This window comes from Hirundo rustica, chromosome 13 (assembly GCF_015227805.2).
Source record: "Hirundo rustica isolate bHirRus1 chromosome 13, bHirRus1.pri.v3, whole genome shotgun sequence".
NCBI lineage: Eukaryota > Metazoa > Chordata > Aves > Passeriformes > Hirundinidae > Hirundo > Hirundo rustica.
This window is the reverse complement of record NC_053462.1, coordinates 9,858,625-9,881,994: the sequence shown is the minus strand read 5'-3', so window position 1 is coordinate 9,881,994 and position 23,370 is coordinate 9,858,625. Positions and strand designations below refer to the sequence as shown.

Below are 23,370 nucleotides of genomic sequence, written 5' to 3'. Positions count from 1 at the left end.
GACTGCTTGGTGCTGAGTTGATCGAAGGGCAAGGGCTGCCCTGGCGCTGCAGGTGCTGGGACAGCTCTGTGTCACCCTGCGGCCACACTCGGGGTGACAGCCCGTGCACGGAGCTGGGCCCCTCAGCCACGGCGGGGAGTGGCTGAAGCACAAAGCAGGATTAGCTGAGAGCTGTTCACATGGATCCAGCCCTGCCGTGTCACCCACTGTGTCACTGACCAGAACATGAGATAGAAAAACCCACCCTTCTTCACAGACCCTGGGACTGAAGCAAAGAACATGGAGTTGGAAATAATGTTTTACTTAAGAGGAAATGAGCAAGGATAAGCACAGGTACCTCCAAAAACTGGGATTTCTCCTGTGTTCCACTGGATGAGGATTTCAGTTGATTTGCCCTTATTGTTGGAGTGATGCATGAAGTCACCTTTGGAAAATAACATGGAGTTCTCTGCACGTTGTCCCCTCTTTACTGTAACTGCTCACACCTCTGTGGCAGTAACAGTGACCTGTAACAGCGTCATTAACTGGTTTTGCAACTCCCACGTGTGAAAGTATTTTTAGCAATTTGAAAAGGATAAAGCTTTGTTGTGTAATTCTGAAGTTTCTATTATGTACCTTAACTTCATGTTTCAGTTCTGCTATTGCAGTTGTTTTCTGGTGGAAGTGTTTCTGTTACAAACCTCACTTTGGAGGTTTTATGACTTGCAGTCAGAATTACTCCTTGTACCTGGGTTCAGCCTCTGTCTTCTCAACCCGATACGAATTTTGGAAAGTACAGAAGAAAGTGGGTGGCACAGTGTGATGTGCTACGGAAATGACAAAAGTTAGTTACCCTCAGGCTTTTAAAAATTGATTTTTTTTTTCCTCCCTCTTTGTTTCTTCACCATTTAAAAAACACTAATGTTGAGTAAATTTCCTTGCCTCTGGTGAGTTTTTAAATGGTGCTTTGCACTTCTGCACATACCAAGAAAAGCTCCACAAGAAAATAATTGCTCCTACTGAATTCCTTCAGGCAGCGCTGGCTCAGCCTGCACTCCCACAGCAGCCCGGGCTCCAATACCAGGTTTATAGGGGTAGGGCTGGAATTTTCTGAATCTGTGTGTCCACAATGAGTGGAAAGACCCCAGTCAGTCAAACTGCACTAAGGAAAAATGACAGCTCCTTGGCCTTGCCTTTTAGATTTTTAGGATCATTGTGAATAAGCACAGGGCTTTATTAATTTTTGTTTGTTTGTTTTTGTGGGGTTTTTTTTTAGGGCACAACTAACTCTCACCCCACAGGAGATGATGCCAGCTACAGCCTGTTTACCTTGGGGGGTCTTTTATGAGTTAGCAGAGGCAGGGGGAGCGAAGCTGGAATGCATTTCCTGGCCCCAGCTGCAGCTCTGAGCTGTTGAAAGAAATTTCCATGGAGCCTGGGGAGCTCTCACATGGGGCAGATGTGTGGGGAGTCTGTCTGGGCACCATGAGAACATCCAGCTCTCTCCTGTGGCGTTTTTCAGGGATCCAGCCTTAGTGAGTAGTGAGGAATTTAATCACCACATAACAGACCTGGTAACACCTGTTCTTCTGCAGCGGGAAATGGGCATGTACTAAACTGCATGTCCCACAGTCACCTGTGTGGGGCTGTGTTTGTCCTTGGCTTCCTCTGGAGGCTGCAGCAGCACTGCTCACACCCGCAGCAATTCAGCCTGTGTTTACAGGGAAAACTACAGGTCTCTCCACACCACATTTAAAATAACTTCATGCTTTGTACTGCTGTAGTAGGTTACTCATTTCTTACAGAGTTAAAAGCAACAACAAGTGTTCACTCAAAACATTTGGGGGTCCTGTGCAGTTTTTGAAAAAATGGTACTGAAAGTCTTCCTGTTAAGTGGCATCTCTAAGGGAAAAGAACCCTAAATGTATGTTTAGAGTGTAAAACTCCTTATAATGCTTTTCATGCAAGGGAAGGCTGCATTTTCAGATGAATTCTGCCCAAGAGTGTTGTTTCAAGCTCTTGGGGACCTTTGTCTGCAGCTGAGAGTGTAAGTGTCCCTTCTGCCATTGGTTGTCTTGAGCAATAGGTAAGCACCAGAGAGGTGAGGATGTTTGGAGGGGAGGGCAAGAAGCAGCTCTTGGAAAGCTTTCCTTATGGAGGAATGTTGACTGTAGAGAAAGAGAGCAAATTAACAAAAAGAAATTATTGGAAATGCCCCATGTCAAGGTTTACTTTCTGATTTTTCCAAGTTAAAGGGAATCATCCAAGTATAGAAGTGGCAGATGCTGAACAGGGGCACTTCATTCAGTGTTTCTTTGGGTCTTCTCTGCACACCTGAGGAGACACTGGGAGATCAACCCTGCTTGTGGGACTTACTATTTTCTAATATGGGCTAGTGGATTGCCCTACAAAAATACAGCTTTAAATATAATTGCAGGAAAGGATGGTTCCCTGCCTGCTACCACAAGGATACAGAGCCCTGTGATGCCAGTGAAGCATAAGTGCTCCCAGCTTCCTTTAGAGCTGACAGTACTTGGTTCATGTGGTGGGTAATTCTGCTGAGAGGAAGCTTTAGGCTACTTTCGGCTGAAATTTGTCTTTTTATTCCTCCTGCTGTGGGCTGTGTTCAGAGCTGAACTAAACTCTTAATCTGCTCTTGCTTTGAAGACTTTGTGGTACACCAGATACCAGGTGATGCTGGGTTTTGCTCATGGGCACTCCTTGCAGCAGCACTGAGGGAGCCCAGCAAGTGCTGCTGAATGTGTGTTTGGGCTCTCAGTCTGCAGATCCTTTCAGCAGGCAGTGGTTAGGGCACTGTGATGGTTCCTGATGGCTTGCAGCAGCTCTCACTAGCTCTTCTGCTTTGGGTACATCCCTGTTGGATGTGCAGAGGTTGGCACCATCCACCTTGGAGATGGGACAGCTGTAGCACAGATCCCCCATGCTGTGCTCTCCTCCCATGTTCAGCTCTCACCTGTTTATCTTTGATGCTGCTTTCCCTCAGCTCTCTGCTGGCTCTTGAGCAATGTTTAGACTGAATTTTGGGCTTTTGCACAGGAGTCTCCATCTTGTTTCTGTTCCCCCGAGCTCTGAGACTGTTCTGGGGGAAAAGACAACAAAGCCCAGCAGTGTTTGAAGGAGGAGGTGGTAGCCCTGCCACGAAAAGGGGATATAAAAATGGTGTGCATGGGGCACACCCTGCTCAGCCCTGTTGCACAGCAGGGTGGGAGGTTGCATCCATCCTGCTCAGCTGCAAGGATGTGAGCTTTGCCCAGGTGGAGCAGCCCTGCCTTCTGCTGCCTTGTCTCACTGCACCTCTGCTGACTTAGAGCTGCACTTTTGGAGTGAACAATGTTGCTGTGAGTGGTGAAACTGGGTATAGCTAAACACAGCTTGGTGCCCAAGAAGGGAAATTGCAACTTGACTTTTTCCTGCTAGAACATGATTTCTGGGATAGCTAGGAGAAAAGCACTAATAGTCTGATCTCTGATTTTTTTGGTATCCTGCCTTTGTCCTCCTCAAACCCAGTAGCTCTGATCCCTGTGTTTTTAGCCCAAGCAAACCTCTGACTCTCCTGGAAAGTAGGAGGGGCTGCAGTTGTCAAATGCATCTGGTTTTATCTCATTCAGAAAAACAGGTAGGAGATAGAACAGTGAGAATGATTCAACATGTGGGAAAATAAATTTCTCTTGAAATAAAACAGTTTCTGTGTGTGACTTTCTCCAGTGGCAATAAGCTGCTTCAGGCTTCCCAGAGGTAGCTGCCCCCATGTTGATACCTGCCGCGGGATTTTCCTGTCATTCTGTAACAATTTGCTGATTTCTGCCAGGATCAGCCAGGCGTGTCAATGAGGAAGGAAGGCAGATCAGCTCGGTGCACCTCAGCATGAGTTAACTCTGCTGTTGCTATTTATAAAGGGGGAAAAGTCCCTTGTTTACTCCATATTCTAACAGAAAGGCCAAGCCCTGTGGGACTGGTTGCAAGCAGCACATAATGGCTTCCTGGGGGCTCCTGCAAGGTGCAGCTGCTTTCCGAGTGCTCTCTGCAGGTGGGTGACAGCTTTCCTCCAGTGCTGCCCCCACACTCCCGCTGTGACACTGCTGAGCTCTCTCCTCTCCTCTCCATTGGTCCCCAAGTCGCCGTGGGCTCTCCTGGCCGCAGCAGGTGCTGTGTGCACCTGTCCTGGCCCTGCTCTGCAAGGAGAGGGTGCGGTGCTGGCGTTGGATGTCTGCTGGAGCCGCGATCCCACAGCCCAAAGGTGGGATCTGAAATGGGGCCAGTCCCAAGGGTGCCTGCGGCTCCAGGCCGACGCTGCTGCTTCCTGCCAGATTGGCTGCCTGTGCTGATGCAGGAGACGAGGCTGCTGCTCCCTTGCCCCCTTCTCTCTGCTCTTTCAGAGGGGTGCTAGGAGTGGCTGCAGCTCTAAGCTGCTCCTAAGTCCTGCTGCTGCCCCGTTCATTGTGGTTCCACCTGCTGAAGCTCCTGTCCCCTCTGCCCACACCTGACTGGGGGCTGCTCACAGCAGTTTCTCACGCAGCATATTTGAGGCTGTAAACAGGGAGTGATGGCAACAGTGATTGAGGGAGGCTTCTTCAGCTCATAGCAGGGCACCATTAGGGCATTCCCATGTGGCGTGTGTGGCACAGCCATTTGTCAGAAGCTGTGTGAGGGACAAAATGATTTATCCCTGTGTCCTGGTGGGGCAGCAGCAGGGATGGGCAGGGAGCTGGAGGGTGGGGAGCCCTGAGCACAGTAAGCTCGAGCTGTGAGCAAGAAACACAGGCTCCTTTTAGACAAGGCTGTGGGCTCAGTTTCACCAGTGCTTAAAGGAGCTTTGTTCTCTGTGCTGGTTAGAAGCTGATTTCCCAGTATCTTAAACAGAAATCTTGTTTTTAGCCTTGAGAAAAAAAGCTTTTTAATTTATAAGGGCATGACATTTTTTCCCTCCTCCTCTCCCTCCCCACAATGGCTGGTATTGCTTAGACAATGCTGCTCTTTGCAGCATTGTCAAAGGGGGTTCTGCTCTTGAGCTTGGATTTCTTGATCGCAGCTGAAAACAGAGCTTGTCACTATTGCATTTTTCTCTGGAACCTGCAGTAAAACAACAGCTATTCTTCACCTCCCACACTGTGATCACACTTGCTGGTGCCTGTGAGCAGAGAAATCCTGATTAAGGTACTGGCCTCCCTCGCTCTTTGGAAAAGACACCCTGAGCCCCCCATGGCACCCTGAGAGGGCAACAAGGCTTTGGCCATGGGTCAGCAGATGCTGGTGCCATGCAGGGCTTGAGACACAGCTCAGGGGTGACTAGTGAAGGACAGGCTGTAGCATTATTATTTCTTTTTCTTTAAAATGTCCCCTTTCACCACACAGGTTTAAAGCCCATCCCATTAACCCTTTTCACCTGCCAGCTGTTGTTGGCTGCAGTGGGACGCAGAGGGGATTGCATCTCCTGCAGGCCCAGCAGGGCCCCCACCTGCCCATTTTCTCACTCATACTGGTAAAGAAGGCTGAAATTGCCTCCTGAGGAAGAATCAGCAGCAGGCAGGCTCAGGAGATGAGGACCACCATGGGCCAGGGGCGGCCCACAGCCATGAACTAATCTTACCTAAGGCACAGGGGAGTGTCCTGGTCACCAAGCCATGTTTTCCTGGTGCTGTCATCTATGCCAAGGGGCTGCTGTAAGTAAGAAGACCCTTGCTGTGTGCTCAGAGAAAAGGTAGGAAGGATGGTAAGGCTGATCTTGCACAGTGGAAATCTGGCTTGGAAATCTGGCTTGTCTCTCTGCATGTTTTTCATGGCAGTAAAAAAAAAAAAAAAAAAAAAAGACAAATATGGGATGTTCCCCAGTACAGAAGCCGGGAGCATCAGCATCTCCCTGAATGCTGGTCCTCATTGTCCTCTTCATGGGAAGCACGGTTTGCACTCCCCTCCAGGCCCTTCTCCTCAGCAGCGTGGGCCCCATGGCCTCTCCATCCCGGTTTTCCTTCCAGCCATGTTGATGTCATGTTCCAGCATGGTGTTGAAATGAAAGAAAAACGTTCACGCTAAGAGTTTCTGTGCTTTATGTACAATCAATAGTGCTGCTAAGCACTTCTGAAATTTTCTATTCTTCTGTGCTCAAAGCCATCATTAAAGCTTCATGAGAACTTAGTCATCCTTTGTAACTTGTGGCTGGTCCAGGTTTTGCCTTTGGGTTTGATTTTGTGAGCACTGAGCCATCCTCACCAAAATGGGTTGATTCAAGGCAGCCACTTCCTCTTTGAGCCATATTTCACTAAAAGAATCTAGACTGGTTTTCTCCCCCCTACTTTGCTGTAGCAAGTATTGCATCTTTAGGATTAATACCGGCTTTCATAGCCGAGGTAAAACATGGAATGGCTGTGATGAGCTGTCTCTGTGACAGGGAGAAGCTGTCATTTTCTCCGCCTGTCGCAGGCAGGACAAGGGGCAGCACGGCCGCTCTCATCCACCAGCAGCTGACTCACAGCCCTGAACGCGAGCGGAGGATGAGGCCGGCACCGCTGTGAGCATGAGCAAGGTGAACTCAACATCGAAAACCCAGCGAGAGAAAACGCCTCAGCTAACGGAGAGAAGCGAGGCCCCGAGGTTTTCCTCTCCTGGCCCGGTCCCCGTGGTGCTGAATTTCTCTTCCCACCACGCTGCCCCGGGTGTCGAAGCCCCACACGGCGCCGAGGTAACTCGTGCTGAGGGCCCTGACATTGCCAGTGAGTAAAACAAACCCGTCCCGCTTCTTTCGCTGCCTGAGGGGCCGCGATGCCTGAGGCGGGGCTTCCCCTGGAGCTGAAGCTGCCGGGCACGGAGCGCCGGGACAAGCCTGCCCTTTCCTTGGCCCCGGCCGGGCAGCCAGGGAGGCATCGCAGCCCCGGCCCCGGCTGGGCCCAGCCACTTGGCTCTGCCCGTGCCGCCGCGGAGGAGGAGCGGCCGCAGAGCGGGGATTTCGGGGGATTTCGGGGGATTTCGGGGGATTTTGGGGCGTTTCGGGGCATTTCGGGCCCCACCCCGAGGGTCCCTCGCGCCCCCTCTCCCCCCGCCCCCCCCCGTTCCCCGCGCGCGGAGGGCGCGTGAGCCGGCGGCGGGCGGTGATTGGCTGCCGGGCGCCCCCCGGGGGCCGCCGGGCCGCGGCCGCGCGCCGAGCGCCATTCACGGCGCTGCCCGCCCGCACGCGCCGAGCCCATTCACAAAAACTTCATTCATAAAACCGGCGGCGGCGGCAGCCGGGCTGCGGCGGGGGCGGCCCGGGCGCTGCGGAGCTGCTGCCCCGCGGCGCTGCGGGAAACGGCCCCGGAGCCGCAGGAACATTGGCTTCTTTCGGGATTATTATGGTGCTGAAGGACTTTCCAGCAGGGATTAGCGAGACCGACGCTGCTCAGTGTTTTTCGAAGAATCCTGGGTTTGCGCCTGACGGCGGGGCAGGAGCTGCAGCGCAGGGATGCTCTTCGCCTCCGGGGCAGCGGCGGTGGAAGTGCAGAGAGACGGGCACCTTACGGGGTTCATGCCGGTCTGAAAATACGTTCGGGCTCGTAGCTGTCTTGCTTTGCTTTGTGTGGAATATGCTTGAGCTTTCGCTGCAGCCAGGACTTCACAATTATTGATGCTACAGCTGTGAGTCTTCAGATCTAGGTGGGATTTAATGCCTGGCTTGAGGGAGGAATGAAGGCAGGTTTGGATAGTGGCTCTTCAGCTTAAGCTGCTCTACCACCGATGTGCTTTCTCGTACGCTGCTTTTATTTCTGCTTACAAAATGCCAGATGTCCACGCAGTTTTAAGCCTTGTTCATTGAGGAAAATAAACCATTCAAGAGGGAGTCAGCAAAAATATCCAATAGGTTTCTGTTTTGAAAATTGTTTGACTTGCTTGATTTCCATTTAATTTATCTACAAGAGCCAATTTATGCAAGAATATCCAGTTACAGACCTGCCAAGGCTATGAGAGAACGCAGCCAGCAGAGCTTCGGTGGACACGTCCTGTATGTAGGGTTATTCAGATATCCAGGAATGCTGCACAGGGCTAAGTACAGCCGATTCAGGAATGATTCCATAACCTCCTTAGATGAAGGTACACAAAATACGTCTTTAAATATCAAAGGTTCTTCCTCCTCTTCCCATTCTTCGACACCCGATTTACTGACAGAAGATGTCTCCTTGGGGCCGCAGGACACCTGCACCACGCTGTGCACGCTGATCCCCCGGATGGCCAACATTAAACTTGCCAACCCGTCAAATCTGCCGGGGCTGAAGAGCTTCTGCCTGGGAACGAAAGAGGTGCCGCGAATTAAACTCACGGAGTGCGTTACCATCCCCAGCAGCCCAACCTCGCCTGAGATCAGCTGCCTGTCGGCCTCGTACCCCCAGCCCGACCTGGACAAGCTGGTCCTCGCCCCAAAGGCAGCGGGTGACTGCGCTGTGCGGGCTGCTGAGGAGGCCGCTCCTGTGGGCAGGCAGGACAGGGGCCTGGCACAGAGCAGTGAAAGCACGTACAGCCAGGAGCCAGGAACCACCTACAGTGTGCGGGTGAGTGCTTCTCCCTGGGCTTCCATTCTCTGACAGAGCAAACAGCTCAGCTGGCTGAACTCCATTTTCCCGTCTCTAGAGTCCATGCCCTAAACCACTGAATTCTCTGGTGTATTTCCATGTGTCTTCTGGGGTACGTAGGGCTGTGGCATTGAAGTGAAGGAGCTAAAACCACCCCAGCTGCTTCCAGAGGTAGCACAACATCCAATTCCAAAGGACTATCTGTAGACTCTCTGAGAAGTGCTGCTGAACTGCAACTAAAACGGGTTATTCTGCATGCTGGAGGGAAAAGGAGGCCCATGAAAGTGCCTCCCATCTCTCACAGAGCAACTTGAGGCATTAGGTGCATTCTGGCCCATGCTGCTGACCTATTTGTCAGGGAGGCTCTGGGGCAGGCACTGCCCAGGTTGTGGGCAGTATCTTGGAAGGGGGTTCACTGGCAGGAGGCTCCCAACACAACAGGGAGATGTTTTTTTCCTCCATCTTCCTGGTTATGTTGCTCCCATGGCTGTGGGCCTGCAGGAACCAGCCCGAGGAGAGCTGTGAGAGCATTGCTGATATGTCCTGGCCAAACTCTCAGTGTTTTTTCACCTAGCCCTTTCATTAATAATAAGCAGATTGGTGAATAAGTAGCATGGGAGTTTGGGTGCTTCAGCATCAGAGGATGTGCAAGGTGAGAGGATGAGCAAGGTACTCATTTCCCCAGAGACCACCAGACTTCTTCAAGGGCTGGTGATGAAGCCTCAGGTGGGCTGGGAAGCGGCCAGGGCTGCAGCATGGCAGCACTATGGTACAGAGGGATGGTCTCACCTGAAGGCAAAGCGGAGCCAAGAGACCAAGGGCTGGGTATTTGGAGCTGCTTTCAATCCTTACCCTCCTGGCCCAACCCTTGCTCTCTCTCCTGTGTGTTTGGAAGTCCTCACTCTTCCCTTGCAGCTTCTTGTGCCCTGTTGGGGTATGGGATTGTTGGGATCCCCACGAGACCCTTTTAGGAGGCAGGTCAGGCCTACATTATTGGGACTGCTGCTGCCAGAGGTCTTTGGCCTAACAGCTTAATCAGTGTCTGAGGAGGACTCAGCAATTACATGGAGAGGATCTACAGTTATTTTAGAAAGGCAATAATGTGGTGAGTTAAAGGAATGCTGTAGAGCAGAAGCTGTCCCCTGCAGACTGGGGCGAGGCAGAACTTTTCTTGGTGCTGTTTTAAAAGGAGGCAATGCTGGACTCATTGTATTCCCTGGGGAGACAGCTGTGGCTGGGTGGGACTGGTGGTGACAGGGCACCTGTGTCACCGCCACGTGTCACCCGGGCATGGCGAGGAAGCTGAGACCCATAACAGCACCTAGCTCCCCAAAATGCTCGTGCAAATAACAAAGAGCCCAAATATTAATATTTTAAGAGGAGTCTGCACAGCTCTGACTCTCATGCTGTTGTGTTTCAAACCACACTTTGTACACAGATTGCTGCAGGCTTTACAAGGGAGATATTTACCACGTCCTTGCTCACATTCCACCCGCTACAAATCTTCCCACAATGCTGCCCATCTGGAGCTGAGGTTGCCTCAAAATGGTGTCCACAGTGGCCATGGCACTCATCTTTCCTCCTGGTGTTTGTTATGGCTGTGATGAGCCTGAGGAATATTCCAAGAGGCACTTGCCATCCTCACTCTGGCTTGTTGGGGAGTGCCAGGGATGTGGCTGCTGCTGAAGGAGGATAAGATCTGTCTCTCAGCACTGTCCTGCATCAGTGGTTTCTCTGAGAATAGCAAGGATGATGTTTACTGGACCTAACATGGAGTAAGGCTCTGTACCTGAGCTTAAATCAAAGCATGAGTCTTTGAAAGATGATTGGTTTTAAAAATGTGCTATTTAACTAAAATATGAAAAGGAAATGCTATTGCCAGGTATTTCATTACAATACCATTATAATTTAAAATAATACGGCAAAGGCTGTTTGCAGCATCCTTTGTCTTAAAGGGCTTTTACGTATGTACAGGTTGATCCTCTGTTAGTGGTTTGATGGTGAATGCATATAGATATATGCCTTCACATATGTCTAAAATCAGTTACATGTCTCTAGATTCTAAGGAGCCTGACCATTTCTAACGTGGCAGTTCAGAATTACATGAACTACACCCTGAAAGCACACGTGGGCACCAGCGCCCTGCACAGTCCTGCTGTTGTCCATGGAGGAAGCGACAGGTCAGCCTGGAGCAGTTGCTCCCTGCCTCTGTGGGGAAGAGGGTCCAGAGCAGCCCTTTCCTTGTCCTAGGTTACCACCAGCGCCTCTCCCATGTTCCGGGCAGGGAAATACTGTGGTATTTCAGCTGCAGCCACTTCCCTGGCGGGCAGCACTCCGACACTGCACCCGGAGAGCTGCTCTGCATCGCCCGTCGTAAATGAATAACTGCACGCGTATGCACAGCCGGGGCTCTCGCAGGAAGGAGATGGGCTCGGGTGATTCACGGCTTCAGAGCCGCAGCTGTGAATCATGAGCCGGGGGTGCCGGGGCGGTGCTGGCTGTGCCGGGCTCGGCGTTTGGGGTTTGGGGTTTTGGCAGCCCTGCAGCGCCCGGCGGTGCGCGCCTCGCCCCACGGGAACGCGCCTGGGCAGCCCGGCATGGCCCGCTGGCACACGCGGCTCTCTGGGGAATCGATCCTCACGGGAACATCGATCCTCGCAGGGAGCCGCGTGTTCCCAGGCCAGTGGCTTTATCACAGCCGGACAGCGGGGACGGGCTGGATTGGGAACGATTCTGTTAGAGACCTGGCCTGAGTGCAGTGCTGCAGAAAACAAAACTAAAAAGAAAAGGAAAATATTTCTATATGTCTGTATTTACGATTTTTTTTTTTTTTCCCCCTTCCGGATATATTTAAAAATTGAAAACCTGTGAATGAAAGGGTCAGACTTTCCCAGAAAAATTTTCATTTATCAAAAGCTATTATTCTTCACAAAAAGCCGTGGCTTGCTGCCCTTAGGGAAGAGGCCGTGCTGTGTGTGCGTGAGGAGTGGGACAGACCAAGGGCCCGTCTGTCTGTCTGCACCACTGCTGCTGTAGGGGGGAAGATGAGAGCAGGGCAAGCACATGAGGAGAGTTAGGCTAGCACTGGGAGGGGCGGGTTTGTGCTTAATGATCTTTAATGGGCTCATTTCATCCTTGAAGGTATCTAGGCTGTTTTCTAGCTGGTTCTGCCTGGATTTTTTGCTGTCTCACAGGTGCCCTGGGGGTACCACCCACGTCTGCAGTGGTGTGCACTGCTGCTGTGGGCTGCCTTGGCCTCTCTGCTTCCTGTGGTGGGGATGGGAGAGGTTCTGCTGGCTTTGCTTTTGGATCTGGATGGGGTTGGTGTTTGCTGGAGGAAACCAGTGTGGTTCAGGCTGAGGAATGAGCCAATTGAATGTCCTGCAGGGTGCAAACCTGCGCCAAAGTTCTTCATTAGCTGCCTGCCTGGTGGCTACTAACAGCGTTATGGAGCGCTTACCCCAGCCCAGTAAATCCTGCCGTGTGAGGCAGGATGAGCAGCTGAGCTAGCTGGTGCAGTAGAGTCTGTGTGCTGGCAGGAGCAGTGCCACTGCCAGGGCAGCTCTGGTGGTCTCTGCTTTCCAGTGGACACAGTGACTTTCTAAACCCAAGGCTACCACAGGCAGCATCTAAGGAAGGGCTGAGAAAACTTCCCTACCAAAACTACTGTAATCATGCTTTGCTCCTTCCCCACAGCCCTGGCTGGCTCCTGGTGTTGTCCATGGAGGGAAGACAGCACTTTACCTTCCTGCTAGGGTGAAAGCTGAGAAATCTCACAACAGGTTTCTGAACCTGGCACTCTGCATTGTCCTGCCATGTGCTGCTTATTCACATGGGCCCTGCCTGGTGCCTTCACATCTCCTCCCACACAGTCCCTTATCCTGTCTGCAGTCACTTTCTGTCATCTCATGTAAATAGATGTGAAAAGGTGTGTGCATCTTCAATAACTGCTGTTTTCTCCCACCACCTCCCTGCCATCCTGGTGGTGTGGGGAAGTGCAAGCCAGCCTCAGGTCATTCTCTGTACTCAAACAGCAAGGGACAGAGCAGTTCCTGGTGCCAGTGCTCTCCAGAGCCCTTTGCAGGCAGATGGGATATCTCTGCACATGTTGCCATTAGTGGAGCTGCTCCCTTTCCAGCAGGGGCCAGTGAGTCTTTCCTTTCCTTCCTAAGAGCTGCTGCTTGTCTTGGCAGGAGCTCTCCATCCTGCTGCTGACAGAACAGTGGGTTCAGCATCCGCTTTCATTAGCGATGTCAGGTCTCTAACACTTGGCTTGTTTCACTGTTGTTATTTTATTTTTCTATAGGCAGCTGAATTCTGCAGTTACCCCTGTGCTAGTTGCCCCAGGCTGGTTAGTGCAGCCTTGGGCCTGTGTGCAGCTTCCCCCAGCTTGCCTAGCAGCTCTCACTGAGCCTTGCCTCTCTCTGTGGGTTTCAGAAGGTGAATGCCCCTGCTTGGACACCACATTTGGATCTGGTTTTCACAAAAGCACCTGGTGAATAGCTTGCGCTGGAGCAAGAGCTGTGGGCTGCTGTGGCTTCCTTTCCCAGGCACCTATGGTTGCTGCCTTGCTCATGCTGTAGTTTAACCTTCCCTGCAGCAGGAAAGATGGAGTTGGCCTTGACCCTGCATCACCAGAGAACTCCATCAGGTTTTCCTGGGAGGTGCAGTGGGTGTACAGGACAGGGAGTAGGGGCACCACCTGACCTGGAGGTTGGGTACAGACGTCTCTGAGACAAACATTATTCTTCTCCCCTGCCTTCCCCTTCCTCTCACGCATTGGTTGTGCTGCTTCTCATAGTTTGCTATGGAGGGGTTAATTTTTTTTTTTGGTTTTTTTTTTTTTTTTTTTTGTTAATTTTTTGTCTTCCTTGGAGAGAGTCTTTTGTTTTCTTGAATAGGCTTCTGGTATTCCATTGTCCTTTTGTGTGCTCCATAGGCTTTTCCCAGGCTCTGTGACCCTGACTTGCTCTGCCCCAGCCCCACATGGTCCCCTTGCCCAAGGCTCTGCTGGTTTTCTGTACCCTTGTACTGTGAGGGTTCAGCCATTACTAATTGTGCCAGTTCAGATAACCAACAACAGCTGAAATAAATGAGAGATGCAGTGAGGTGCCATGTTAATGCACTTCCCTACTCAGGCTTTTAAAGAGGAAAAAAAAAGAGGTCTTTTGTGAATCATTGATAAGTTCAGCTTCACTCAGGGTCACTTATGCAAAAACCTAATATTGATTTTTCATCTTTGCTTAGAGTAGCTTCCCACGCATCTGTTCAGGATGCAATGGGGACTCACTTGTCAGCATATGACTTACCTACTCCTCTAAATTTTTCTTTTTTCAAGGAGAGAGGAGCAGCCAACCAGCTCACAGGATGCTTAACCTTATACTGTAGGATCAGAGGTTGTTGCTGTGCTACAAGCTGAGGTTCAAGACATATTTTCCACATTTGCTTTGTTCCTGTTAAGCAGGAATATCTTTAACAAGGCAGATAGCTCTCAAAGTCATTAAATGTTCATTAGGGAAGCAGTTCTGCCAACCTTTCAGATTCTTATTGATGTCCTTCCAGGTCTCTGACCTAATTCTGGAGTTCTCCCAAGGGTTACATTGCTATCTGGAAAGAAAGCAAAATAGGGATAATACAATTGTTGTGGAATCCCTGACTACACATATAACATTCTCTTTTTCACACACTCATTTATGAAAGCCTCCAAAGCTGAAACAGATACCTAAATCCAACCCTCTCTGAATGGCCCAGCAGAAAAATTGATTTACAGGCAAAGTGAGGCAGAGGATCTAAATATGGTACCTTTCTCTGACACCGAATTCTTCCTCCATCCACTCAGACAAGATTATGCATGTCCCTTCCTGGGTTTTCCAAGTTGTCTCTGTGTCCCAGAGGCTTTGACTTCCTGCAGGAGAGGTCTGCACAGGCAGGCTGTGACTGCAGCCCTTGGGCACTGCAGTGTGAGCACTGCAGGATGGTCCCAAGAGGGAAAATGAGAGACCCAAACCTATGTTAGCCTGATGAAATGATCAGACTCCTTCAACAACAAAGAGATGGACATCCATAGAAATGCTGAAGGATTAGTAAGATATGGTTGGGGATATGCCATCACATCCTTGATACTTCTGAGAATTAGTCTTACACAAATCCTAAATGAGTATAGAAAAAGCCCCAACTCTGTCCTATACAACAGAAGTGTGGCAGTCAGCCTTTAATTTAAGGCAGGTCAGTTTATAGCGTAGGCTCTTAAGAGCTGTTGCTATGAGCTGGAATTGCAACTTCACATGCTTCATCTTCTGCAGAGGTTATTTGTCATCAGATGTAGCGGTGTGGAGCCAGTGGTTTTCGTTGTGGCCTGTAATGCCTTCTCCTCTCTGAAGGGACACTCAGCCCTTCGGCAGGGGGCTCTGAGTGCGTTGGTCTCGAGGCCCAGAGCCTCTCTGTTCCTGAGGACTCTGTTCTCTCCAGTATTTCCTCATGTATTCCTCCCAGCTCAGTGTCACAGGCCAATAAGTGAGAGTAAGCAGAAATGGAAAAAAAAGGAATAATTGGATTTTGTGTGTCCCCAGAGTGCTTTGCCCTTTTTTTCTTTTTTTTTTTTTTTTTTTTTGGCACTATGGTGTATAAGCTATTGGTATCTTTATTGCTCTTCTCTACACTTTTGGTAAAGCAAGATCTATTTAGGAAGCAGCTTTAGGATGGCTGATTTGATTTTCCATTTAGACTGTGGTTCTGCACAAACTTAGTGGAAGATAATCACATTTGCTTCCTCCTGTGATCCTCCTCTTACTTGTGTACCAGATATTAACAGTACTCCCTTTTCTCTGTCTGTTTTCCATAGTACATGGGCTGTATTGAAGTGCTGCAGTCAATGAGATCCCTGGACTTTGGCACGCGAACACAAGTCACCAGGTAGGTGGTGTAAAACTGAGATTCAGACCAAGAATGAAAAGCCTGAGTGCTAATTTTTTATATAAAGCTGAGGGTGCGTGCCAAGCTCTGAGACAATTTTGAATAGGAGTTTGCATGTTTTGTTTTGTTTTTTCCTAAGTGATGATTTGAATTATTTGATCATTACAATAGGCTATTTGCATTGGAAAATGAATTGTTTCAGGCACAGACGTAATTTCTCTCCCAGATCTTGCTCAGGCAGCCTCCCCCTGCAGTGGCAGCACAGAGCAGACAGCCCCAGCCAGCTGGGGACCGGCAGCAGCCGGGCTGTGCACGTGGCTCAGCGCTGCCTGCACGGCTCTCCCATGGCACAGGGGAAATCCACTGGTGCTGCTGTGCCTGTGGCCAAGGTGGAGAGCCAGGATCCTCATGGGTCTCTCTGCCTCACTGCTTCCCACCTGATGCTTGAGGTGCCATCAGCACCTCAATCCAGCAAGGTTATCTAAGGAATTTTTATCAGATGTATGACATTGCTTGACCCTACCTGCACCAAGATTAGGCTCAGCTGGAAGTGGAGTCACAAGGAAAACATGTTGAAATGCAGCTGTTTCCATCTGTACTGCAAGCCTAAGTTTTTAGGCTGCAAATCAGAAAAAGATTAATATTTAATTCTCAGATATAACTGGGGATGTGGTTGAAATGTGAAATATTTTCTCGTCTTTTGAGAACTTTACAACTTCTGTTGCAGATTGCTGCCAGTTTCTGGGTGTAGATTGTTAGTACCCCCATGCTGCAGGGTGGCTGAAATGTCCTGTCAGAAATAGAAAAGCACAATTTTATTTTTACATGTATTCTTGTAAGTCTGGCAGTGCAGGAGTGTTTGAGTTTTCAGAACAATCACCCTCTATCCAGCTCTGAGCGCTGCATGGTGCTGTGATGTGCTCACGGTGCAGCAGTCAGGACTAGTGCCCTGCTAGGCAGCCCCTGCAGCCACCCAGCAGCTTTTTGGAGAGGTGGGTGCAGGTTTTCTTGACCTGGCCTTAGACATGAGCCCTTGTCCTCTCAGCTGCTTTTTTGGTGTAGCTCATGCTATGAGGATTCCAGGAGTGTGGCTGAGGCTTCCTGCGCCTGCCCAGCTCTTCCTTCCTGCTGGAGGGAGATTTTCAGATGCTGTTTTGCTTCCTCAAGTTTTTATCCAAAAAGTCATGGAGAAAGGAAAGCAATGTGAAGGGATCAGTGTTACATTTATCCCTGTTGGCTTCCAGACTTACCAGCTGAAAGGAACATGAGTCCTTAAATGCCTATAGATTTCACTTGAAAGATGTCCCATTTGTTTTATACTCAAAATCAGCAGTTGTTGACATTTATAACTGGTATAAACACACACTCAGGACCCAGTTCCTGCATGTGTATATAAAGAAGTGCCTGAGATATCAATATATTTCCCTCAGGCAAGTCCTTTACAGGCCAAGAAGAGCCATGTAATACACCCAGCCCGGGCCACTGTGTTCTTCACAGCTCAGCCAGAGGGTGAGGTTATCTGTTTGCAAGAGGTGTGTGTGCTGCTGTGCTGACAGAACAGAGCTTTGGATGGTCTGTCTGGAAAATAGTAAATATTAATTACTGCGTGACAAGAGCGTGCCAACTTAAATTTGGGCCAGATAGTAAGGTTTTGTTAAACGATGTCAAAACTTAACAATGGAAATATTTCTATTGCCTAAAAAAATACCACTGCTGAACTTAACAGGCACTTTTGTGCATGAGAAATTCAAAACCTAAACTGTTTGCAAACCAAATGCTGAAGTGCTGAGCTCACACATGCAGACTTTAAAGTTCGATCGATGACAAGCTGACTGGAGCAAAGATAACATTGATTATTCCCCTATTGTTCTCTCAGGGGAGTAAGTTTATAGACACATGCACAATGCACCAACCAAGAAGCTGCTGGAAATTATCCCATTTTAACCATGCCTGTTATTTGAATTGGGGTAAAAATATTTTTACTTTCATGGCATTTCACTAAACAAAGAGGCATCTTCTCTTTTAAAGCGATGTAGAAAGGGACTCTAGTCATGTGCCCTGCCTTGTTTTATATGTATGTGCATGCTTAGTTACCTCATGGTATCTAAAACTGAACATATTATTTACCTACCTCATGAATGTTGGAAAGATCAACAAACTCACGCTTGCCAAAGTGTAGTGAGGAGTCTAAAGAGATGAACGTGGAGGATTTACTTTGTTTTCTTGCTGGGCTTGCATATTCAGTTGCTTGGCAGGCACATGGTTAGGGAGGGCAGAAAGTGGCCTCCCTGGTGCTATGAATGACTGTGGGATGTCGAGGTGCTGTGTGGCCAAATGACCACAGCACAGCAAGAGAAGGGCTGGGCACTGAGGTGCCATTTACCCTCTGTGGCTGTGGGGTGAGGAGGTTGGCAGAAGAGATTCCACTGCAAGTTTTCCAGCTCTCTGCTGTTGCCTGCCCATGGCCTGACTCGTTCTTAGGGACATTCCTCCCATTTTGCAGAAATCTGTGATCTCGAGCTCCATGTAGATGACAAAAGTAACACCAAAAAATAACAATAAGCATAACAGATTCTTCTGTTTAAGATGTGTTCGGGTTGTCACCCTTCTGTGGCTGGTCCTGCCTTTACTGGACCCTGATGTGTGCTTCTCTTGTCCAGCCCTTCAGCTCTTTTCCTCTTACACATTTCCCACTTCTGTTAAATCAATCTGGTTATTAGTCATCAAATTTGGGCATTTCTGGGAAAAGGGATTCTGTATCTTAGATTGGGGCATTAACTTGCAAACTCAAAAATGGTCAGGCAGTGAAGGGTGAAGGTTCTCTGAAATGTGTAGCCAGGGAGGGCTGCTGGAAGAAGGCTGACTTTGTTTGGAAGATTAATTTCAACTTTGTTGAGCCACATAATCCCTTTCTGTTACATGGTGTAGGCAGAGCCCTAGATGCTTAAAAGCAAATCCTCAACAGCATGCTTGCTTGCTTACATCAGCCCATCTTTCGTCTTTTATTCTCATTTTGGGGGAACAATAAACAAAGTAGCTCAGTGTTACTGCCCACAGGCGCTCTCCCGCACGGGCACGCTCTGGGAGCAGCAGGAGCTGTGTCTGCCACAGGTTTCACTCCAGGGCTGCAGACCCAGAGAAAACCTGTGGACTGTACTTCTGAGCAGGCATGAAATTTAAAAAAAAAAAAAAAAAAAAAAAAGGCTGGTTTAAAGGCTTACGGATGCCAAAAATGGGTCACTCATTTCAGTTTATCATGGATGCATCCAGAGTTTCCTTTCTTCCTAGTGAATGGTGCAGTTTCTAGTTTGTGGAAATGACTGCATGTAGGAAGTGCTCAGCTGTAGCAGCAGGTGTTACCAAACTCCTGCTTTTCACACCTTTAAAATAATATTTTTAAAGTTTTGTTAGATCACTTGGAAAATCATCCAGAGGTATGCAGCAAGAAATGTCTGTGCAACTATTTCCCCTACAAAAGAGAGGTAATAGAAACTATGAAGAAGAAATGGTATGCTACTTTTTGATTCCTTTTTACTGGATGGTTGCTTCAGAGCATGATGAAGTGGGCAGCCACCACACTGGCTTGTACAAGAACAGGCTCTGTGGCTGGCAACTCCACCTATAACTCTTGATTTCACAGGAGCTACCTGACACGTGCAAGAACTCATTTGTCACCAAAAGAGACAACTTCCCTGTTTTTCCAATTTGCTCTGTATCTGGTTTTCTTTCTAGGTAAGGCTAGACTTGAAGGCTCCAAGCAGCCTTAATGTCTTGGCTCTGATTTTAATTTCCTTTAATATTGAATGAGAAAATGAGTTCTCATTTTCCAAGCTGATTATTGGAATATGCAAGATCATCCTGCAGGATGCCTTCCTATTTTTTTTTTTTTTTTTGTGTGTGTATTTGGCCTTCCTCTTGGTAACAGTTAAAAAAACAGGAGCTAACCAAGAAGGGTATCAGGAATTTGCTTAAAAACGTATTTTCAGTTGTGCAGGGGGAAGTACTTTGCTTCTAAATGCTAAGAAGGGTCAGTGTTTAAAAGGCTGAGTTTCTGACCCATCTTGTGCAGCCCACAATGAGGCCCCTTTTCTTCCCTGCTGTTTTCACTCAGAAATATTTTGCTGTGGGTGAGGTCTCCATTCATTTGACAGCATCCAGGTTTCTCAGGGAGCCTCAATGTATATCACTAATCTTCAGTGCTTCAAGCAGGCAGCCCACTGGTGCCACTGGTGTGGCAGCACGTGGGGCACTGAGCAGCAGTGCTGGGGTCACCAGCGCTGGGCTGGCTTTACTTCCTCTCTGATCTGCAGGGTCCTGGGGGGACCGCACTCCTCAGTGGGCATCTCTGTTTCATGGGACATACCTGGCTGGAGCCTCTTGTCACTGTGTGGTCTCCTGATACTTTTCAGCCCTTCTGAACAAAAAATTTCTCAGGAGGTGAAGGCCAGTGGTGTTTTACTCCCACACACTTGCCGGGATCTGGAGACAAACTTTCCCGACCAGGTCGTTTCCTAATTAGCTCTTTGGATAATAATTCAATAATACAAACAAATAATTAAACAAACCCCCTTCCCCTTTAGAACCAACCAAAATCCCAGCCTTGGAAGATAAGTCTGAATTCAGCCACAAGAGAAAGGCTGAGGTTTGAAGTGCCCAATGTGGGACCCTAAGCCTGAGAAGATGACCAGTCCTGTGGCACAGGGCCAGGGCAGCAGGAGATGCTGGGGCTGTGGCTCCAACCGGGATGTCCAGGCAAGGTTATGGAAACTTGCTGAGCACATCCCAGCCCAGTAAGGCACCATTTTCCTGTTGCCCTCAAAGCAGTAAGTATCAGTGAGGAAAAGCCTGTAACTGCCAGCAGAAAGGTTTTTTCCCAGTGCTGTGCTAACGACCAGGGCCTTCACTGCTGTGCTGTATGTCCAAACCAGCCACCTGCCTGAGCAAAGGCCAGAATTTGCCTTGTTCAAGTGTGGAAAATGGGCACAGCACAGTACTCTGTTATCCTGTGTGTGATTTATCTTTGATCTAGAAACGAGCACTGTGCATGCTTTATGCCTCACCCTTCTGCCTGAACTGAGAGGAACTTGCAGAGGAGAATGGGTGGCTGGAGAGAAGGTCTAGTGAGGGAAATTCCTACCAGAGATGGAAAGATATGGACTGATAGCTCTGAAAAGAACTGGAGAAGCTGATTATACATCCCTACCCCTCCACACCGTTGTTTGGGTTATTGTGTTTTTCGATTTTGGTTCTGTTTTTTTTTTGAGGGGGAGGGGAGGTTGAGAGGGGTGTTGTTTTGGGTTGGTTTGTTCGTTTATTTTCTGACAAAGAAACCCCAAACCCCAGAAAGTCAATCAGAACACCCAGCTGAGCTCACTCAATATGCAGCTACTGTGCTAAATAGGAAGGATTAAGCAGGGAGGAGCCCCTCCTGTCAAGCAAAAGACCTATCAACCATTCTGAGAAAAAGGCTTTGAAGGAATTAGGTTGTTTGTCTTGTGGTTAGTTATGTTTGAGGTTTTTTTATTAAACAAATTTTCATAAGGTGAAACTGATGTGTTTGATGAAGAAAAAGAATCAAACCAAACCAGGCTGCTGAATCAATGTATTTTGTTAAGTAGTTCTATTGGGTTTTTTTGTTTTTTTTTACAGTGGGAGGAATCAAGAAAAACAACTGTGAAAGACCTTCCAGAAGATTTAAGAGTTTATAAGTGGGCCGATAACAATAAATTGCAGGGTTGCTGACTCTGTTACAGATGGTGCATGTGAAATGATCCAACAGTTTGTGCTGTATTTTTTTACTTGCAGGGAAGCAATAAGCCGACTGTGTGAAGCTGTGTCAGGTACAAATGGAGCCATAAAAAAGCGGAAGGTAAATCCTGTTTTAGCTCAGCAATTATTTTTCTATATCTCCTTTTGATAAGCTGGATACATGATTCCCTAACAGGCTTCAGTCCATGCTGGAATTAGGCCATATTAATCCTTCTGAACTCAGCCTGGATAACATGGAAGGGCTGGTAGCAGGGTGTTTAGCCTGTTTGGTGTGGGGCTGAGGCTCTGCCCTACTTTATTTTTCTCAGAATGAATACACTTTGCCCAGAGTTCCTGCTTCTACCAGCCCTTGCAATGCATGGTGCTTTACAAGTTTTAGGCTTTGGCTGCATAATTATTAGATTTTTTAAAAACTTGTTTGTTTGTTTGCAAGAGGGAGCTGATTCACTGGAAGTTTATCTGCTGCTTATTTGTACATACAAAAAATTAAACACAACTAAAATGGTGGTGTTTAATGGATTGTATTGAGTAACTGGGATGCAATGAGGGGCAACAACAGTGGTTACTGTTGGGCTGCGTCCAGCAGAGCTTATTGATTTCCTTCTGTAACTGTGGAGCTCAAGAGGAATGAACTTGCTCCTGAAAAAGGAATACATGAGAGAATTTCTTGCTTTACCCAGAAACACTTCATGCTCCGGAAACAAAGAAAAATTCAGAAAGAAAACTGCACATTCTGAATTACTGAGCCAGCTATAACATTTAGCTCTCTGGGATTTTGCTTTAAAACTTTTTTTTCCCATTATTGACATAAACCCCATTCCTACCAGTATTACATTCAGAGCTGATGATTGTTAGAAGACCTATTTGTGTTTGATCAAGCCATTATCCTTGCTCCATTGAAAGTCTCAATAAGATACCATAAAAGCTTCTTGACTTTGATATGTTTCTGCCCCCTCACAGACTGGGCTGACAGCCTCTTTCTTTTGTTTCTTTGTTCAAAGCCTCCAGTGAAGTTTCTGTCTTCTGTACTTGGCAAAAGTAACCTTCAGTTTTCTGGCATGAATATAAAGCTGACCATTTCAACCAGCAGCCTCACTTTGATTAATGCTGACACACAGCAGGTAGGATACATGTAATAGTGTCCTTTTCTCCATGCTATGGTTTTCTCCTCCTTTGTGGCTTCTGATGGAATGCTGTGCCCCCCAAAGGGAAAGCAGCACTCTTTAGCCGACCCGTGCATGCCTGGTGAAACTGAATTACATGATGCCTCTGAATTTAAATATGAAAGCACTTTGGAGGAATTGACATACAGCACCTTTTTGTTCATGATGGTTTGTTCCATGGGTGGGATCCTTGAGCACTTGGCAAACTGTTTCTCTGGATGTGTTTGCCTGTAAAGTGCCTAATAAACAAGGTACTAGTCCCAGCTGTAGTTTCTGACAAGTCCTAGGAGGAAAAAAAATGATATAGATATTAAGTCAGAGCTTGGCTTTGGTGTCATTCATATTTTACAGCTGGATAATACATGTGCACAATCGATTATACTGTGTCTAGGCTCCATTGAGGTGTGTTCCTGAGAGCCTGGTTTTGCTTGGAACTGGGCTGTGCTCCCTTCCTTCTTGGCAGATATAAGGGTCTTTGTCCTGCCCACCTAATTCCTCCCTCAGCTGTTGGTACCCACCCTGAGTGATCTCACCCTGGACCAGCAGCAGGTTTTGCTCCAAGCTGGAGCAAGGGAACATCAGGGAGTCATTTTGGCTCACTGGCTCTGAAGAGTGCTGCACTGAGCTGGTGCCATGCTGAGCATCAGGGAGTCCTTAGGGGTTTGTCTGTAGTGCAGAGGTCTCCTGTCCATTGTACATCTGTTCCACGAGGGGATTAGGACACCAGGTTTCCCTTCCTTTTGGGTACAATTAGAAGTTGGTGGTTGAATTAATTCTGAAGACTCTTTAAGGAAGGTTACTCAGTGATCTAGACATTGCGAAACACGAATGGGAAGTCTCAAAAATATTCCTGGTTTTATCTCCTTCTTTCCTAAATGATACATGCATAAATTAATAAATGGGATTGTTATGAATTTACTTGCTTGTTCTATGAAGACATATGCTCTGATGTCTTCTAATGAGTGGCCCAAGAGCATGTTTAATTAGTCTGT

At 48.2% G+C, this 23,370-nt stretch overlaps 1 protein-coding gene across 5 annotated transcripts in view; it reads left to right on the top strand.

Annotated features, from left to right (window-relative positions):
* Positions 1–6,387: 6,387 nt before the first annotated feature.
* SHC4 (SHC adaptor protein 4) overlaps positions 6,388–23,370 on the top strand; it is a 29,062-nt gene continuing 12,079 nt past the window's right edge. The window contains exons 1-5 of one of the 5 annotated variants that reach the window (XM_040077679.2): positions 6,552–6,707; positions 7,910–8,513; positions 15,376–15,446; positions 21,252–21,315; positions 22,217–22,336. In XM_040077679.2, coding sequence (XP_039933613.1) covers positions 7,929–8,513; positions 15,376–15,446; positions 21,252–21,315; positions 22,217–22,336 — 840 coding nt within the window. In that variant the 5' untranslated portion in view covers positions 6,552–6,707; positions 7,910–7,928. Of the gene's footprint in view, positions 6,708–7,254; positions 8,514–15,375; positions 15,447–21,251; positions 21,316–22,216; positions 22,337–23,370 lie in introns of those variants that run through there. The other 4 variants (XM_040077678.2, XM_040077682.2, XM_040077684.2 and 1 more) reach the window with 4 other exon arrangements.